The sequence below is a fragment of the Coregonus clupeaformis genome, chromosome 29, assembly GCF_020615455.1.
Source record: "Coregonus clupeaformis isolate EN_2021a chromosome 29, ASM2061545v1, whole genome shotgun sequence".
In the NCBI taxonomy this organism is placed as follows: Eukaryota; Metazoa; Chordata; class Actinopteri; order Salmoniformes; family Salmonidae; genus Coregonus; species Coregonus clupeaformis.
In genome coordinates, this window is record NC_059220.1 from 36,828,721 (window position 1) to 36,849,890 (window position 21,170).

Sequence of the window (21,170 nt, forward strand, 5' to 3'; positions counted from 1 at the left end):
AGACCCAAGCCGCTAATAATAACAACAACGCAAGACTATCGATACACTTTCCTACTCATTCATTACTGCTGCAGTGCTTGTTGTAGGTCTGAGTGGAAATAGGAAGAACGCACATGTTATGGCTTATAAAAGTGTTGAATACAAAGTGTTGACAGTGCTGAGTAAGAACTTAAACATGAACTTACTCATAAAACAGCAGCTCTTTGCTGTATTTATTGACAGTTCTCTCTAGTCATGGTTTTAAACATTTTGAAATCTCATAGTATCAACGTCGCTGTAGCTTTCTTGTATGCCTGCTACGTTATTGCAGACACGGTCATCTGAACCATCCGATTGGCCAGCGGTTGGCCTATAATGCACTTGATTTGCTATCCGGGCCCACCGGGAAGGCAGAGTTTGTACCTTCAGTCAAATGAAATGGTTCAAAATGGCAACAGTTCGCCTACCAGGCACGCAGGGCAGCTGAATGGGGTCCACCTACAGCCAACAGCCTGAGACGAATAAAAAATTATAGGAACACAAGGCTTTATCGTTGGGTTTTTTACAGAAATGTTTGGCGATTGACTAGGAATGCCTTGGAGATCGACCGGTTGGTGACCACTGCTCTAGAAAGTTGAGTGAAGTTCAATCTCTTGCTTCTCTCCATGGGCTGATATTTCTTCTGCATGGCACTCCAGGGGGAGCTGTACGGCAGTCTCGGGCTACTGCGCGCTCGCGTGCAGCTTTTATTTTATTTCACCTTTATTTAACCAGGTAAGCCAGTTGAGAACAAGTTCTCATTTACAACTGCGACCTGGCCAAGATAAAGCAAAGCAGTGCGATAAAAACAACACAGAGTTACATATGGGGTAAAAAACATAAAGTCAAGAATACAACAGAAAATATATATACAGTGTGTGCAAATGTAGCAAGTTATGGAGGTAAGGCAATAAATAGGCTATAGTGCAAAATAATTACAATAGTATTAACACTGGAATGCTAGATGTGCAAGAGATTATGTGCAAATAGAGATACTGGGGTGCAAAAGAGCAAAATAAATAACAATATAGGGATGAGGTAGTTGGGTGGGCTAATTTTAGATGGGCTGTGTACAGGTGCAGTGATCGGTAAGGTGCTCTGACAACTGATGCTTAAAGTTAGTGAGGGAGATAAGAGTCTCCAGCTTCAGAGATTTTTGCAATTCGTTCCAGTCATTGGCAGCAGAGAACTGGAAGGAATGGCGGCCAAAGGAGGTGTTGGCTTTGGGAATGACCAGTGAGATATACCTGCTGGAGCGCAGACTACGGGTGGGTGCTGCTATGGTGACCAATGAGCTAAAATAAGGCGGGGATTTGCCTAGCAGTGATTTATAGAGGGTACAACACAAGACATGCAATCAGAGGTCTCTTCACAGTCCCCAGATCCAGAACAGAGGCTGGGAAACACACAGTATTAAATAGAGCCATGACTATATGGAACTATCTGCCATCCCAGGTAACTCAAGCTAGCAATAAAACCAGATTCAAAAACCAGATACGGCACAACCTTACGGCACAACGGGGACTGTAAAGAGACACAGCCATTTTTATATATTTTGTATTGTAATTTGCACTGTATTATGTATTGTATTTTGTAGGTGGGTGGCCTTGCACGAGCCTTGGCTTGTGCGAGCCGGAACGGCTCATAGGGCAGGAGCCATCTCCTGTTTCTGAAGAGTGAGGCAGAAGCAGGAGATTATCTACAGTCGTGGTCAAAAGTTTTGAGAATGACACAAATACTAATTTTCACAAAGTCTGCTGCCTCAGTTTTTATGATGGCAATTTGCATATACTCCAGAATGTCATGAAGAGTGATCAGATTAATTGCAATTAATTGGAAAGTCCCTCTTTGCCATGAAAATGAACTTAATCCCCAAAAAACATTCCCACATCATTTCAGCCCTGCCACAAAAGGACCAACTGCCATCATGTCAGTGATTCTCTCGTTAACACAGGTGAGAGTGTTGACGAGGACAAGGCTGGAGATCACTCTGTCATGCTGATTGAGTTAGAATAAAAGACTGGAAGCTTTAAAAGGAGGGTGGTGCTTGAAATCATTGTTCTTCCTCTGTTAACCATGGTTACCTGCAAGGAAACACGTGCCGTCATCATTGCTTTGCACAAAACAGGCTTCACAGGCAAGGATATTGCTGCTAGTAAGATTGCACCTAAATCAACAATTTTTCGGATCATCAAGAACTTCAAGGACAGAGGTTCAATTGTTGTGAAGAAGGCATCAGGGTGCCCAAGAAAGCCCAGCAAGCGCCAGGACCGTCTCCTAAAGTTGATTCAGCTGCGGGATCGGGGCACCACCAGTGCAGAGCTTGCTCAGGAATGGCAGCAAGCAGGTGTGAGTGCATCTGCATGCACAGTGAGGCGAAGACTTTTGGAGGATGGCCTGGTGTCAAGAAGGGCAGCAAAGAAGCCACTTCTCTCCAGGAAAAACATCAGGGACAGACTGATATTCTGCAAAAGGTACAGGGATTTGACTGCTGAGGACTGGGGTAAAGTCATTTTCTCTGATGAATCCCCTTTCCGATTGTTTGGGGCATCCGGAAAACACCTTGTCCGGAGAAGACAAGGTGAGCGCTAGCATCAGTCCTGTGTCATGCCAACAGTAAAGCATCTTGAGACCATTCATGTGTGGGGTTGCTTCTCAGCCAAGGGAGTGGGCTCACTCACAATTTTGCCTAAGAACAAAGCCATGAATAAAGAATGGTACCAACACATCCTCCGAGAGCAACTTCTCCCAACCATCCAAGAACAGTTTGCCTTTCCCAGCATGATGGAGCACCTTGCCATAAGGCAAACGTTATAACTAAGTGGCTCGGGGAACAAAACATCAACATTTTGGGACCATGGCCAGGAAACTCCCCAGACCTTAATCCCATTGAGAACTTGTGGTTGATCCTCAAGAGGCGGGTGGACAAACAAAAACCCACATATTCTGACAAACTCCAAGCATTGATTATGCAAGAATGGGCTGCCATCAGTCAGGATGTGGCCCAGAAGTTAATTGACAGCATGCCAGGGCGGATTGCAGAGGTCTTGAAAAAGAAACTCCTACATACTGCTAAGGCAGAGAAATGCTTGTTCTTTCAGGAGTCCATCTCCTTCCTAGGGTACCACATGTCCGTGTCTGGGGTGAAGATGGAGAGTGACCGTGCTTCGGCCGTGCGTAATTGGGAGACTCCAACCACGGTAAAGGAGGTGCAGCGTTTCTTGGGGTTTGCCAACTACTACCGGAGGTTTATCCGGGGCTTTGGTCAGGTAGCGGCTCCCATTACCTCGTTGCTGAAGGGGGGACCGCTGCGTCTGCGGTGGTCAGCTGAGGCGGACAGGGCTTTTAGTCGCCTGAAGGAGCTGTTTACCTCGGCTGCAGTGCTGGCTCATCCGGATCCTTCCTTGGCCTTCACGGTTGAGGTGGACGCGTCCGAGGCTGGGATAGGAGCTGTACTTTCTCAGCGCTCGGGAACGCCACCCAAGCTCCGCCCCTGTGCTTTCTTTTCGAAGAAGCTCAGCCCGGCGTAGCGCAACTATGATGTGGGGGACCGGGACTTGTTGGCGGTGGTCAAAGCCCTGAAGGCGTGGAGACATTGGCTTGAGGGGGCTAAACACCCTTTTCTCATTTTGACTGACCACCGCAATCTGGAGTACATCCGATCGGCGAAGAGGTTAAACCCTCGCCAGGCAAGGTGGTCCATGTTTCTAACCCGTTTTGTTTTCACCCTTTCTTACAGGCTGGGCTCCCAGAATGCTACGCAGATGCTCTGTCCCGACTGTATGACACGGAGGAGAGTTCCGTGGAGCCCACTCCCATACTTCCGGCGTCGTGTCTGGTGGCACCGGTGGTGTGGGAGGTTGACGCGCACATCGAGCGGGCGTTACGTAACGAACCCTCTCCTCCCCAGTGTCCAGAGGGTCGTAAGTACGTATCGTTATAGGTCCGCGATCGTTTGATCTATTGGGCTCACACGTCACCCTCCTCTGGTCATCCTGGAATCGGTCGGACAGTGACCTGTCTTAGTGGGAAGTACTGGTGGCCCACCTTAGCCAAGGACGTGAGGGTTTATGTTTCCTCCTGCACGGTGTGCGCCCAGTGTAAGGCTCCTAGACACCTGCCTAGAGGGAAATTACAACCCCTACCCGTTCCACAGCGACCGTGGTTGCTGTGGAACGGGCCGACCGTGGGATCGGTTCTCTAAGTCCTGTCGCCTCCTTCCTCTGTCCGGACTCCCTACAGCCCTACAAACTGCCGAGGCCCTGTTTACACACGTCTTCCGGCACTACGGGGTGCCTGAGGATATAGTTTCTGATCGGGGTTCCCAGTTCACCTCAAGGGTGTGGAGGGCGTTCATGGAACGGTTGGGGATCTCGGTTAGCCTTACCTCAGGTTTTCACCCCGACAATAACGGGCAGGTGGAGAGAATTAACCAGGAGGTGGGTAGGTTTCTGAGGTCATATTGCCAGGACCGGCGAGGGGAGTGGACGGTTTTCCTACCCTGGGCAGAGATGGCTAGAAACTCCAACCGCCACACCTCAACTGACCTCACACCATTCCAGTGTGTGTTAGGTTATCAGCTGGCCCTGGTACTGTGGCATCAGAGCCAGATCGAGGTACCTGCGGTGGACGAGTAGGTTCGGCGCTCGCAGGAGACCTGGGACGCTACACATGAACGCCTGCAGCGGGCCAGCAGACGTCAGAAGGTGAGCGCCGACCGCTACCGCAGTGAAGCCCCGGTGTATGCACCGGGGGACCGGGTCTGGCTCTCGATCCGAAACCTGCCCCTTCGCCTGCCCTTCCGGAAGTTGGGTAGGCGGTTTGTGGGCCCGTTTAAAGTCCTCAGGAGATTGAACAAGGTATGTTATAGGTTACAACTTCCTGTTAATTATCGTATTAACCCCTCGTTCCATGTGTCTCTCCTCAGGCCGGTGGTAGCTGGTCCACTCCAGGAATCCGGAGGTTCCTCCGCCCCCACTGGACATCGAGGGGGCACCGGTGTACTCGGTCCGTTCCATCCTGGATTCGAGGCGTCGGGTGGGGGGCCTGCAGTATCTCGTGGAGTGGGAGGGGTACGGTCCGGAGGAGCGGTGCTGGGTTCCTAGGAGGGATATCCTCGATCCCTCCTTGTTGAGAGAATTCCATCAGAACCATCCCACTCGCCCCGCGCCACGTCCTCCTGGCCGTCCCCGAGGCCGGTGTCGACGCACGGCTGGAGCCGCGCGTCAGGGGTGGGGTACTGTCACGGATTCTGCCGAGACTGCCCTTCCTTCTGGTTCGGGCAGGCTTCAGCGTTCGTCGTCACCGGAGTACTAGCTGCTGCCGCTCTATGTTAGATGTTTCTATGTTCACTTGATTGTTGTCTGTTGTTGCGCACCTGTTCCCCATTATGCTAGTTTGTCTGCCTATTTAACCTGTACACATCCACTGTTTGGTGTGCGTGTTTATTGTATGTATGAGTGTCATTAGTGTGAGCGGGTTTTGCTCCTCCTTTGTTGTTTTGGAGGATTTCTTTACTACTCAGTAAAGTGGTTCTTCATCTCATTCTGTGTCCTGCGCTTGACTCTTTTCTCAACCAAATCTATCTGTGGGAGAAGATAAAAACTAACTGAGAGATACAGGTAGTGAAGCCCATCACACACACTCAGGACCTGTCTCATAGAATCCTGCCAGAATCGCTGTGTGTGTGCGTGAGTGCGTGTGTGCGTGTGTGTGTGAGTGCGTGTTCATCCGTGCATGTGTGTTGGTATGTGCATGGAGACAGAACGTAACTAAAGTGGTTAAAAGCCACAGGTGTCGTCTTGGTGCTGTCTGGTCACGGTGACTGGTTGCTTGAATAAGCAGTACACAGGCTTGGCACACACACATTGATGTCAGGCTTCAGTGCTTTCAACACAAAAACGTTTACAGTAACCAAAGGTGTTTCTGAAGGCTCTGGAGGTAGCCATGGAAACTCATGTCTGGTACCTGCCAGGAGGTTAGCAGTGTGTCGAACACTGTGTGCATGCGTTTGCGTGTGTGTATATATGTGCATGTGTGCGTTTGTGTGTGTGTGCGTGTGTGTAGTGTGCGCGTGTGTGTGAGAGCATCTGTGCGTGGGTGCATGTGTCTGCGGCTAACGGACACCTGTTTGCCCTTTGACCGCCGATGCCGTCGACCCCCGGTGAAGATATCACTCATTGACGCAAATGAACTGACACCGTTTCTGTCGCTCTCTCCCTGCTCTCGTCTTCTCCTGTATGAGTATGACCCATAACTTCTTTCTTTTCAAATCTACATCCATAGTTTAAGTTGAATAGATGAATAGTTTGACCCTGGTGATCATTATGTAAGACATCGTTTTAAGGGGTCACAGATGAAGAGCAGGAGGGGAAATATTACATTAATATTAAATTCATAATCATGAGTCTGGGCACAGGACAACTTCACTATCAATTAGATGAGAGGGAGAAAGAAGACAGCAGAGAGAGAGAGAGGAGAGAGAGAGAGAGCCATGGTTCAACAACTACTGTATCTCATCAGAGAGAGAAAGAGAGAGAGAGAGAGAGAGAGAGAGAGAGAGAGAGAGAGAGTATTCTGTTCTTACCAAACGATGAGTTAAGGCTAATTGGGAGACCTGGGCTGTAAAGGGGAGAGGTCTCCAACATAAGTCACACACGTACGCACGCATATGCACACACACACACACAGAGAGTGTATGTAGCACGTCCAATGTTCCTAAAGCTCCTATTAACATTGCAGCTCAGTTCTCACAGCAAAGGCTAATTATTTCAGTAGGAGTCACCTGTACAGTGCTGGAGAGAGTCGTTAAAGTGGAACTGACAGCGTTTTAGCAACATGAAATCATATTAAAATCTGTTCAGATACAGGATGACTATGACACCTGTTTTTTACATTTTCTGACAAGCTAGCACTTGTCATGCTTTCATAAATTCATAGAATGTTTGGGAATGATGTAGAGTAAGACATTTGTGAGAATTCTATATCAATATAGAGTGGTTACTCAAAGTAGCCGTGCGTTTGGACAATTAATAGACACTGCAGTAAATAAAACCTAATAAAAACATCTGTCTTGTCCAGGACCGGACTCTACACAGACCAGTGCGCTATAGCAAATCAGAGCTACAGTAGGCCTATACGCAAGTAAGCCATTTGCCACACTGACCTGCCATCATTCACTTTGAACTGGACTGTGTGTTTACAGGCTGTAGCAACAGCAAGAATTTAGATCATTAGAACGCATTCGCCAAAAGCCACAAAATACACCTGAATGGATTTCTGCAAATATGTAAATACCACGGGAGTCCTCTTACATTTGAGAACTTCACAGTCCTATTGATCAAACAACCATGAACAGGTAGGCTATCTCTCTCTCAGTTGCCTATGCACATCAACAACAACAAGATGAACAACTAATGTTAGCCAGAGCGAGATGAGCTAAAATCTAACGAGGGAACAGTAGATAAACCCTCTCAAACCTTTTCAGCTTCTAGTTGGCCATGAAAATTGCACTGATAAACGATGGGGAATGGTAGCCTGCTTGCCCTTCTGCAGCTTGCCTGCCAATACATGCTTGTCACAACCCATGTTTTGACAACTGAGTGGGAACTTGCCTGCCTGCCCGCCTATTTGATTGATGCCAAATACATTTGATTGACAACTAAGAGATATGCTAACTGTGGATAACAGTCATTCAAGTTCAACATAGCTACCTAGCTAAGTGATTCACATTTCTTGCTAGCTAACCAAATGACACCTGCATCTCCACTGAAAAACGATATGGGGGGAAAAAGTAATCCATTAACCCACTCATCCAATGACATGACATCCTCCCAGCAGCTAGCTAGCTAACATTAGGCTCCGTGTTTTTAACTTGATAAATAAATAGTTACATAAATAGATAAGCTAGCCTATTAGCCACGTTATGACTGACTTGTGATTATTTTAAACTGAAACAGTGCATCCCAAATGGCTGAAGGCAGCGAACAATGTACCAGGCCAGTTGTGATTTACAACCTGATAGCAATATTTGTTGGATTACCAAGAAATGCATTGGTGAATTACATTAATCATGCATTGAACTGCATCCATCTATTCTGCCAACAATGCCTTACTGTACGTGATGGACTTTTGAGTCAAATAAAACCTATTTTTAAAGTTGGTTTGTTGCATAAACTGGGGATTTTATATTTTTTACTGATATTATGATTGTCTGTTTGTTTCATATCTGCAAAGTAGTTGAAACACTGTCAGTTCCACTTTAAGTCATGTGTCATTACCAAACAATTAGTTATCTCCACATAGCCAACCCATGGATGTCTGTACTTGTTACGTAGCATAATAATACACCTCTATAATAATGTACACACAGAGGAGAGGATTTTGTGAAGAGTTCTCACAGTGAGTGTATGAGGTTGCAAGAGCTAAAAAGCTTTACAGCTACGTCTAGCACAAATTACACCAACACACAGGTGTGTGTGCGTGTGTGTTTGTGCACTCACGTGCACATCTGAGAGAGAGTGAATGACAGAAAGAGAGAGATTTTCTCACTTATTGATATTCAATTAACCACGGTAGCAAGAAAGAGAAGGGAGAAGAGGGAGGAGGAGAGAGGAGGAGAGAGATGTGGACTCAGTGACCCATAGAGGCCCTCGCTCAGCGTTCACTGTTCTCTGTTTGACTAGCTCTCTGGGGAGTGCTAACCAAGCTAATGTAATGAGCAAAATACTATTCATGTTTTTAATGTGCAGGAAATGATTGCTTTTCTAAACCTTCTTTAAACCAAGGACTAGCAAGTTATAGACCTTTCTCGTCCATTGTAGAAGTGACTGAAACAGTGTCAGTTAAGCATCTGAGGGACCGGTCTGCAACATTCCAGGGACCAGTGCTGGCCCCCAAACTGCAGGTTGAGGAACACTGCATTAGACATTGCACTACAATCCTTTGTGTTTCTAAACTCTTACTAACTAAAGTAGCTTTCCCTGTAAATGTATTCTCTCCTCTGGCCAGAAATATGTTGAGTTTACTGAGTGTTTAATCAATTAGCATCTGTTTTTAGTCTTCAAACCTGCAGGCTAAGTGACTCAGTTAGGACCACAGTTAGAGTGCTAGAAAGTGTGTGTGTGTGTGTGTGTGTATGTGTGTGTGTGTGTGTGTGTGTGTGTGTGTGTGTGTGTGTGTGTGTGTGTGTGTGTGTGCGTGCATGTGTGTGGGTGCTTGTGTGAGTGTATGTGTGTGTATCCATTGGATATTCTCTCTGCCTCCTTCTTTCCACTCCTCTCCTCTTTTGACCTCACCCTCTCACCGTCCCCCCCTACTCACAAGGCAGGCAATACGCTTGACTTCATCTTTACTAGATGTTGCTCTTCTACTAATCTCACTGTAACTCCCCTCCATGTCTCCGACCACTACTTTGTATCCTTTTCTCTCTCGCTCTCCTCCATCACTACTCACTCTGCCCCTACACAGATGGTAACGCGCCGCCGCAACCTTCGCTCTCTCTCTCCCACTACTCTCTCCTCTTCCATCCTATCCTCTCTTCCCTCTGCTCAATCCTTCTCCCTCCAATCTCCTGATTCTGCCCCTCAACCCTCCTCTCCTCCCTTTCTGCATCCTTTGACTCCCTGTGTCCCCTATCCTCCCGGCCGGCTCGGTCCTCCCCTCCAGCTCCGTGGCTTGATGACTCATTGCGAGCTCACAGAACAGAGCTCCGGGCAGCTGAGCGGAAATGGAAGAAAACTAAACTCCCTGCCGACCTGGCATCTTTTCACTCCCTCCTCTCTACATTTTCTTCATCTGTTTCTGCTGCTAAGGCCACTTTCTACCACTCTAAATTCCAAGCATCTGCCTCTAACCCTAGGAAGCTCTTTGCCACATTCTCCTCACTGCTGAATCCTCCCCCCCCACCCCCTCCTCCCTCTCTGTGGATGACTTCGTCAACCACTTTGAAAAGAAGGTTGACGACATCCGATCCTCGTTTGTTAAGTCTAATGACACTGCTGGTCCTGCTCACACTGCCCTACCCTATGCTTTGACTTCTTTCTCCCCTCTCTCTCCAGATAAAATCTTGCGACTAGTGACTGCAGGCCGCCCAACAACCTGCCCGCTTGACCCCATCCCCTCCTCTCTTCTCCAGACCATCTCCGGTGACCTTCTCCCCTACCTCACCTCGCTGATCAACTCATCCTTGACCGCTGGCTATGTCCCTTCTGTCTTCAAGAGAGCGAGAGTTGCACCCCTTCTCAAAAAACCAACACTCGATCCCACTGATGTCAACAACTACAGACCAGTATCCCTTCTTTCTTTTCTTTCCAAAACTATTGAGCGTGCCGTCTTTAGCCAACTCTCTTGCTATCTCTCTCAGAATGACCTTCTTGATCCAAACCAGTCAGGTTTCAGGACTGGTCATTCAACTGAGACTGCTCTTCTCTGTGTCACGGAGGCTCTCCGCACTGCTAAAGCTAACTCTCTCTCCTCTGCTCTTGTCATTTCTAGACCTGTCTGCTGCCTTTGATACTGTGAACCATCAGATCCTCCTCTCCACCCTCTCCGAGCTGGGCATCTCCGGCGCGGCTCACTCCTGGATTGCGTCCTACCTGACCGGTCACTCCTACCAAGTGGCGTGGCGAGAAGCTGTCTCCGCACCACGTGCTCTCACCACTGGTGTCCCCAGGGCTCAGTTCTAGGCCCTCTCCTTTTCTCCCTATACACCAAGTCACTTGGCTCTGTCATATCCTCACATGGCCTCTCCTATCATTGCTACGCTGACGATACACAACTAATCTTCTCCTTTCCCCCTTCTGATAACCAGGTGGCGAATCGCATCTCTGCATGTCTGGCAGACATATCAGTATGGATGACGGATCACCACCTCAAGCTGAACCCTGGCAAGACGGAGCTGCTCTTCCTCCCGGGGAAGGACTGCCCGTTCCATGATCTCGCCATCACGGTTGACAACTCCGTTGTGTCCTCCTCCCAGAGTGCGAAGAGCCTTGGCGTGACCCTGGACAACACCCTGTCGTTCTCCGCTAACATCAAGGCGGTGACCCGATCCTGCAGGTTCATGCTCTACAACATTCGGAGAGTACGACCCTGCCTTACACAGGAAGCGGCACAGGTCCTAATCCAGGCACTTGTCATCTCCCCGTCTGGATTACTGCAACTCGCTGTTGGCTGGGCTCCCTGCCTGTGCCATTAAACCCCTACAACTCATCCAGAATGCCGCAGCCCGTCTGGTGTTCAACCTTCCCAAGTTCTCTCACGTCACCCCCCTCCTCCGCACACTCCACTGGCTTCCAGTTGAAGCTCGCATCCGTTACAAGACCATGGTGCTTGCCTATGGAGCAGTGAGGGGAACGGCACCTCCGTACCTTCAGGCTCTGATCAGTCCCTACACCCAAACGAGGGCATTGCGTTCATCCACCTCTGGCCTGCTGGCTCCCCTTCCTCTGCGGAAGCATAGTTCCCGCTCAGCCCAGTCAAAACGGTTCGCTGCTCTGGCACCCCAATGGTGGAACAAGCTCCCTCACGACGCCAGGACAGCGGAGTCACTCACCACCTTCCGGAGACATTTGAAACCCCACCTCTTTATGGAATACCTGGGATAGGATAAAGTAATCCTTCGACCTTCGATATTACCTCAGCATACAGTAAATGATCCAGTGCAGTGCCTTCTCCTCTCCACCACTAATAGTATTTAATCTGTGTCTCTAGCCAAACATGGTGCCCAAACCAAACACTCTGCATCTAAGGAAAACAGGCTTTCCTACACCTCTCAGATAGCAGTCATTGAGCTCATGTCTCTCTCCCTTCGTCTATCCATATCTGCCCTCCTTCCTCCCCCTTTTCTCCTTCCTTCCATCCCCTTCTCTTTCACTCACATTTTCTCTCTGTCTTTGTCTCTGTCTCTGTCTCTGTCTCTGTCTCTGTCTCTGTCTCTCTGTCTCTCTCTCTCACTCTCTGCCTCTGCCTCTCGCTATAATGTATCAGGGGTCATAACAGGGGTTGATGGGCATCAACCCCTGTTCTGCCGAACGCCGGGGGCAAACTACCCGCCCTCCAAGACACCTACAGCACCCGATGTCACAGGAAGGTCAAAAAGATCATCAAGGACATCAACCACCCGAACCACTGCCTGTTCACCCCGCTATCATCCAGAAGGCGAGGTCAGTACAGGTGTATCAAAGCTGGGACCGAGATAATGAAAAACAGCTTCTATCTTAAGGCCATCAGACTGTTAAATAGCAATCACTAGCACATTAGAGGCTGCTGCTGCCTATTGAAATCACTGGCCACTTTAAGAAATGGAACACTAGTCACTTTAATAATGTTTACATATCTTGCACTACTCATCTCATATGTATATACTGTATTCTATTCTATAATATTCTACTGTATCTTAGTCCATGCCGCTCTGTCATTGCTTGTCCATATATGTATATATTCTTAAATTCCATTCCTTACTAGATTTGTGTGTATTGGGTATATGTTGTGAAATTGTTAGATATTACATGTTAGATATTACTGCACTGTCGGAGCTAGAAGCACAAGCATTTCGCTACACCCGCAATAACATCTGCTAAACACGTGTATGTGACAAACACAATTTGATTTGATTTGACCAAGTCAATGCTTTGTGTCTCTCTCCTCTCTCCCTTGATTCACGACTGGTGTTTACACACACACACGCACGCACACGCACACAAACACACACACACACACTGAAGCGGATAGAATGGGGAAGATATATGTATGGCGAGAGGAGAGGGATGAGATGAGATGAAAAGGGTTAAAGAGCGTAGAAGAGGGTTCGAAAGAGTGTATTGTTGTGGAGACAGGGAGGGAAAGAAAGAGGGGTGTGTGTAATTAGATGTATGCTGGACACGTCTGGAAGCAAAAGAGCGAGACAACCACAGGCTTATCAGTAATGTATGACTGCCTCCATCATTCCCACACACACACACACACACACACACACACACACACACACACACACACACACACGCACACACACACACCCCACAGGAGGTTGGTGGCACCTTAATTGCGGAGGACATGCTCGTGGTAATGGCTGGAGCGGAATAGGTGGAATGGTATCAAATACATTAAACATTTGGTTTCCATGTGTTTGATGCCATTCCATTAGCTCCTTTCCAGACATGAGCTGTCCTCCCCTCAGCAGCCTCCACTGATACACACACAAGCATGCGCATGCACACAGGCAAACACACACACACACACACACACACACACACACACACACACACACACAGAAATGGAGGAGAAAACAATGTGTGTCTCTCATTAGGCTCAGAGGGTGGCAGGTAGCCTAGCGGTTAGAGCGTTAGGCCAGTAACAAAAGGTTGTTAGTCTGAATCCCCGAGCCGACAAGGTGAAGAATCTGTGATCTGCCCTTGAGCAAGGCACTTCATGCTAATTTCTCCAGGGTCGCTGTCAACACAACCCCACTCTCAGGGGGAGTTGGGCTATGCAAAAAACACATTTCCACGTACAGGATACCCACTTGTGTGTGCAGTGAAACAGGACACATATAAGCACCCCCTATTTGACCTTTGAAAGATGTGTCCTGAGGGAAGATGGTCTGACATGCTGTAGAAAATAAACAGTCAGGGAAGACATTGTTTTTCCAATTAAACGTAAACCGAACGCTGTTCTCATTACACAAAACACACACACACACACAGTTGAATTTTCAAGCACCTCGAAAGTGGGAATTTTGTTCAAGCTGAAAATGTGTGTTTCTCGCTTCATCTGTTTGTCATTACATGTTTCCTTTCCTCTGTTTCCCCAGAACACATCTGATTTATCTCCCACACACATACTGGATGCATCATCTACACATCTCCTCTTACTTTCATTGTTCTCTAAGCCATCAATACTCAGTGAGATGAAAGGAGAGGAGAGGAGAGGAGAGGAGAGGAGAGGAGAGGAGAGGAGAGGAGAGGAGAGGAGAGAGAGGAGAGGAGAGGAGGAGAGGAGAGGAGAGGAGAGGAGAGGAGAGGAGAGGAGAGGAGAGGAGAGAGGAGAGGAGAGGAGAGGAGAGGAGAGGAGAGGAGAGGAGAGGAGAGGAGAGGAGAGGAGAGTCAGAAAGTGCAAAGGGGGTGAGAGAGTAGAGGAAGTCAGACATCAGAAAGGACCATAAATCGCAGCAATGGAAAATCAATCAGTTTGGACAGCTCCACTTCCTCTAGCTCACACACACACACACACACACACCTCCTCATCCAGACATACAGGTCGTGACACCTGCACCATAAAACACACAGCCAGTTATTGCTGTCATATATCTATACATAGACAGGAGAGAGTGAGTGTGGAATGTCCTCCAGGTGTGCGTGTTCAGGTAGTGGCCTTGTTACCTGTCAGACATAGGAGCAACAGACAGAAACACAAAATCACAAACACACACAATCACACCTCCATACAATTTACGACCTCCATCTCCTTTCACCCGCTTTACAGCCTGAACACGGCCAACACTGTCTGCTACACAGGAGCATGACACTCATAAATCACACACACACGCACGCACGTCTCTGCCTCCTTCTTTCTCTCTCCCTCTCCCTCCCTGTCTCCTCCTCTCCTTCCCTGCCTCTCCCTCTCTCCCATATGAACCAAAGGGGAAACCTACAGAGTGAAAATGTATTTCCTAAGCAGAGTTATAGAGTGCCGTACCTCAAAGGTATGTGTGTGGGTGAGTGTATGTGTGTGTGTGTGTGTGTGCACACGTGAGTGTGTGTGTGTGCGTGTATATTGTATTCAGTATATCTTTCCCCCAGCTAGCTCACCTCGTCATTAAATTAAACATTTACAGTGTCTGACAGAGCCTGATAGCTATGAAGAGCATATGTGTATATAATACAATGTAATGTATATACAGAATGTAATGTATGTGGCACATAGTGCATATAGACCATAACTTAGTGCATTCTATAATATACATTATGAGTATAAGCACTTAACAGTTTGACAGTGAGATTACCAGAAGCAGTTTGTCCATCAGTGTGTGAGGGAGGATAGTCTACAGAACACACAGGGAGGGAACAGTCTGCAAAACATCCAGGGAGGAAACAGTCTGCAAAACAGCTGTTACAGACATAGTGTCTGCCGCAAAGATACCAGAGATTAGTTAACATACAACATAGTTAAATAGACTACTACATACACTCTCTCTCTCTCTCTCTCTCTCTCTCTCTCTCTCTCTCTCTCTCTCTCTCTCTCTCTCTCTCTCTCTCTCTCTCTCTCTCTCTCTCTCTCTCTCTGTCTCTCTCTCTCCCTCTCTCTCTCTCTTTCTCTGTCTCTCTCTCTCTCTCCTTCTCTCTCTCTCTCTCTCTCTCTCTCTCTCTCTCTCTCTCTCTCTCTCTCTCTCTCTCTCTCTCTCTCTCTCTCTCTCTCTCTCTCTCTCTCTCTCTCTCTCTCTCTCTCTCTCTCTCTCTCTCTCTCTCTCTCTCTCTCTCTTGCTCTCTCTCACTCTCCCTCTCTCCATCAATGGCCCTGCCATCCAGGACCACTATACCAGGCGGTGTCAGAGGAAGGCCCTAAAAAAAGACTCTGGCCACCCAAGTCATAGACAGTTCTCTCTGCTACCGCAGGGCAAGCGGTACCGATGCACCAAGTCTGGAACCAACAGGACCCTGAACAGCCTTTACCCTCAACCCATAAGACTGCTAAATAGTTAGTTAAAGAGTTAACCAATAGCTACCCGGAATATCTGCATTTACCCTTTTTGCCCTAATCTCTTTTGACTCATCACCAGGCCCGCATGGAATCCGTGCACGCAGAATTCTGAGGAAAATCTGCGGAATTTAAAATAGAACGCATAGGAATCCAAAGCTAAAAATACAGCTGATAGAAAAGTTAACTAAAATTGACTTGTTGCTGAATTTGCATTTTCGTTTCATTTTCATGTATTTCAATCACCCAAAAGTGTAGCCAGAGATGTCCCACTCTCCCAACCTTCACCCCTCCCCTGTGTGAGTGGTGCAGGAAGCTCAGTGAGTGAATGGCAGCTGTCTGAGGAGCGAAGTAACGTTATGTAGCTACAAATGCCCAGGTTTACAGCAGAGGAGCTGAGTAAACACTTGGTGACCAGAATAACAGCCAGAGACAGGGCCAGGGAGTTTCCAGCTGAACTGTACGAGGATGGAGTACTTTTCTGCAAAGACTGTCAGGATTCAATCGACTACATACAGCGTCAAACTGCAGTGGAGCACCTGAGGTCCTTCCGACACAAAGATAGGAGGGCTAGTGGACCAGGTAAGCATTCTGATGCTTTAGCTAGCTACAGATATATTAAATAGCTAGTCGTTTTGCTCGAGCTAGCTAATATATGTTGTTGATAATTCAATGTTTGTCTGTATTTAGATAGGAGTGGGAAATTAACTAGCTAACGCTAACCTGGCAAGCTTCCCAACTTGTCAATCCAGCTCCATCATGCCATTTAGGCTAGCTAGCTAACTTAGCTGAGGTAATGTTAGCTAGTAGCTAACAAGTTACCCAAAGTGACGTGGTGGAGCTATCAAAACAAGTTACATGTTGGGAATTAATTACAAAAGCAGCAAGTAACAGACAATATTTTTAGTGCATTAGTTTTGCTAACTACTCTCATTGTTTTAAAATGTCTGTGTGTGTATGAGACATACTGTCAGGTTTATGGGCTGTGTGTGTGTGCTAAATGTAACATTGTTCTTTATTTTCGAAAAACGTTCAGTCCAAACAAGAACACAGACCCTGGCCTCCTGTCTGGCAAAGACCGCCTCCACAGCTGACAGAAATGAGTTTTATGCAGACTAGCTAAAAAATAAGTGAAACTTGACAAATTATCCAGTGGATTATGATAATTTGCACCCCCTAGTTTAATTTGCTCCATGGCAAAGCGGCCCAGGGTAGGGTGGTCACTAGTTACCACAGCCACAAAGTCATAAACCCTGTCTATTTCTACATTTTCTCTTCTTAAAATCTAATTTGAAACCTAACTCTCACCTTAAACCTAACCTTAAACCTAACCTTAACCACACTGCTAAACTTACCCTAACCCTAACCTTAAATTAAGACCAAAAAGCTCATTTCTGTTTTCATGAATTTGTATGATACAACCAATGTTGACTTTGTCGCTGTTTTATCTAGTGGAAACCCAAGTGTCGGCTACAGAGAAAAGCTATTTGGCTCTCAGACAACTCGCGAATAGGAAGAACTTTGCAGCAAAAGGGAATCTAACATTGCAGATAAAGTTCAGAATGGCAATTTCATGTGTATAACATCTAAAGACCTGCATCACTATACTGAGAGCTTTGCAGTTTCTAAAAGGATGTTTTGGGGTGTTTTTTAAAAGATTTTGTTCATGTTTTATCAGGGCCCCCATACTACACAACGAGGATGAGGAAGTGATTTGCTGTTTGGGGTACGTTTCTCTAAAGCATGTGAAATCACAAAAAAGTTGTCTGGACTCTTCTATAACATGCCATTTATATCAAAAATAGAGATTTGGTTTGAAAAAAAGAAAATGTCTCCTTTAAATCTGGCCTGAGCTGTCTGGATGAATGATAAGATTCTGGAGCAGAGCGAGACAGGAAGTTTGGGCTGAGGTTAGGATTAGAGAGGGGATGTAACACAAAGTCTCTCCTAGTGAAATACAACCCTGAATCTGCCCTCACATTTCAACTACTTGATTTGGAGCCTCAGTTATGGATTTGGAGGTTCATCTTATGTCTGCTCTGAAAAGACCTTAGTAAACATCATCAACATAGACAGAATAGTACATTGCTGTGGTAGTAGCAGTATCTGGAGTAGGTGTATACATTAGTATTTACCATTTAGGTTACTCCCAAAGTCCCGTCCACTGATATTCTACTTCCTTAGACTAACTTTGAAGGGAAAATATCAACGTTGCACAGATGTGATATTATTATTAAATAATCCAGTAAAATTGAATTGAGGTCCATTGAATTGAGGTGCATCGTTGCAGAGATCTGTGAGTATCGTGGAGAGCATTTCGATGAGGAAGCTGTCGACCAACATATCTTAATAACTGTCAGACACTGAGCTATTAATGTTCTGATGTTAGTTATTCATGTATCGCCTTGAGTTATTGACGACTGTACTAGGGTGTGTGTGTGTGCGTGAGTGCGTGCGTGCGTGCGTGCATTGTGTGTGTTTTATTGATGTACTGTCAGTCTCAATGTCTCTATTATTGATTATGTATGTCTACTGAATATAGAGCTGGTTACAAGGCCTCACAGACACAGACACACACACACACACACACACACACACTTCTCTTTCCTCAAAGGGCTGAGGAACTCTGCAGACCTGTGTCAGCATGTCTGTTCATCCTTTTGTGTGTGTCCAGCTGTCTGTCTGTGTGTTTATACTGTATAAAGGTGTGAAGTGATATAAATTGTTTTTTTCTTACCTGGCGAAGAAGGACGCGGCGGCGGATGTGGTGGTTGGTGCTGCTGTGGTAACCTGCAGAGTGGGAGGGGCCTGGGAGGACGAGGGGGCAGGGCGATCAGCGTTGTAGCGGTTCAGAACTGCCTCCGTCAGACCCTCTCGACACCCATCAGATATCATCTGGGAGATCTACACACGCATGCACACGCACACACACACACACACACAAAAGTTAGCCGTTATACAACAACAATAACACAAAAGAGAGAGGGAGCGACATGGACATGGGAGAGAGATGGTCACACATGTTGTGTGGCTGGAACTGCAACAGATGGACACGTGAACAGAAGTAAGAAGGAGGAAGTACACTTCTCAGTTGGGTTTTAGGAGAGAAAATAACATGTTTTCCTCCCACTGGGAGACCTGCCTGCCACCCTTCACCATCTGTCAACTCCATACCACAGAGCAGTAAGCACTGGCACACAACTCTCTCTCTCTCTCTCTCTCTCTCTCTCTCTCTCTCTCTCTCTCTCTCTCTCTCTCTCTCTCTCTCTCTCTCTCTCTCTCTCTCTCTCTCTCTCTCTCTCTCTCTCTCTCTCTCTCTCTCTCTCTCTCTCTCTCTCTCTCTCTCTCTCTCTCTCTCTAGCTCTATCCTCCCCGTCTCTCTACATCTCCTCCCTCCATCTACCTCTGAGACAGATGTGATAGAGATCTGATTATTCCTCTTGATTGTGTTGATCAAATCAACCTTAACAATGTCCTTCACACACACACGGACGCAAGCACACACACGCACACACTCACACACACACACCTTAACTGTGCCCTTCCATGCCCTTCTGCCGACCCAGATGGCCCAGTGAACTGCAAGATTAAAAGTCCTGGATGTATTCTGATCTCTCGCAGATAGCAGCTTATTAACTGATCACCAGATAAGACTGGGAAACACAAGACTCTGTTCTCTCTCTCTCTTTCTCTCTTTCTCTCTTTCTCTTCCTTCTTCCCTCCCTCTCCCACTTTTCCATCCTGCCTATTTCTCTTGAAGTTTGTTCCCCTTTTATATAGAAGACACTGTGTAATCCGAAAAACACTGCGTAACTAAAATGGCAGCTACACATTTCTATGCTGGCATACTGAAAACCCACTATCAGCTGCACTTTGGGCCCCTGTCTACTTGGCTAGCAGTGGCTATCACTAGCTAGCTCCAACACCTCAAGCTACACACCAGAGACAGACAAGCTTTAATTAACTCACACACACACGCACGCGTGCGCACATGCGCACACACACACACACACACACAAACACACACACACAGCAAGCAACTCAACGGCCACCCCGGGTGTCCTTGGCTCCCCCTCCATGCATTTTTATGTAATGTTTATGCTTGTCGCAGTGTGTGTGTGTGTGTGTGTATGTCTGTGTGTGTATGTCTGTGTGTGTGTGTGTGTGGTTATGGATATGGCACTTCCAGCCTTGAAATACAGATATGGATTATTCATTATGCTTCTTTATAACCTGCCAGCACTACCGTACAATGGTATGTAAATCACAGGAATGTGTGTGTGGTTGTGTGTGTTCTAGTGTGTGTGTGTGTGTGTGTGTGTGTGTGTGTGTGTGTGTGTGTGTGTGTGTGTGTGTGTGTGTGTTTATAGTGAGATGTACATCAGTGTATTTCTCCCCCTATAGAACAGAGGCACAGTGTGTATTTACTATGGCTGTGGCGGTCACAAAATTTCGTCAGCCAGTGATTGTCAAGCAAATAACTGTCGGTCTCATGGTAATTGACCGTTAATTAACATAAACACATTTAGCATTTCCTGGCTTCCACACATAGCCTACAAGCCACTGATGCAGACCTTTGGAACATCTACATTTAAAAAAGTCTAATAAATCCATGTAATATAGCCTACACCTTGACAATAAATCCATTATTTATTTTAGACAGGTCTAAAGAAGCATGATATGAAGAAAATGTAGTCTATTTCAGAAGAACAGAATAGCATACTATAAGTTGTCCTTATGTTAGGTCCTAATCTGGCTATGCCAAATGGCTGTGGGCTACACTAGTTCATTTAGCAGACAAGATTTGCTTAGAATTCTGTAGTATGAAGAATGCAATTGAACAAAGCTGAATAACATAGAAAGGTGTCACGCCCTGACCTATAGAACTCTAGTTTGTTGAGTCAGGGTGTGGAAATCTATGTTAGATATTCTATGTTTACGTTCTAGTTTTCTATTTCCATGTCTGGCCGGGTATGATTCCCAATCAGAGGCAGCTGTCGCTCGTTGTCTCTGATTGGGGATCATACTTAGGTAGCCTATTGCCCACTGTGTATTGTGGGATCTTGTTCCTGTTAGGCTGGTATGTGTATAGCCCTTTGGACTTCACGTTACGTTGTTTTGTTGAATGTTTATTTAGTTAATAAACATGTACGCTTTTCACGTTGCACCTTGGTCCGACCTGTCTCTCAACGTACGCGACAGAAGATCCCACCACAAAAGGACCAAGCAGCGTGCCGAGGCGGAGCGAATAGCTTTGTCACAGGTGGGCGAATGGTGGTCATGGGAGGAGATATTCGCTGGGAAAGGACCCTGGGCAAAGGTACAGGCCCTGGCAAGAGAGGATCAACGACAACGCCAACGGGACCAATCGCTGAGGAAGCCCGAGAAGCAACCCCAATAAAAAATGTTTGGGGGGCTAGAGGGGTGGGGTTCCAGTTGGAGTCCCTACGACCATGGGA

General features: G+C 46.8%; 1 protein-coding gene across 3 annotated transcripts in view; it reads right to left on the minus strand.

Moving 5' to 3' along the window:
- LOC121545073 (kinesin-like protein KIF26B) overlaps positions 1-21,170 on the minus strand; it is a 150,927-nt gene that overhangs the window by 68,014 nt on the left and 61,743 nt on the right. For all 3 annotated transcript variants that reach the window (XM_041855442.2, XM_041855441.2, XM_041855440.2), the window contains exon 4: positions 18,449-18,615. In XM_041855442.2, the coding sequence (XP_041711376.1) occupies positions 18,449-18,615 (167 nt within the window). The remainder of the gene's footprint in view (positions 1-18,448; positions 18,616-21,170) is intronic.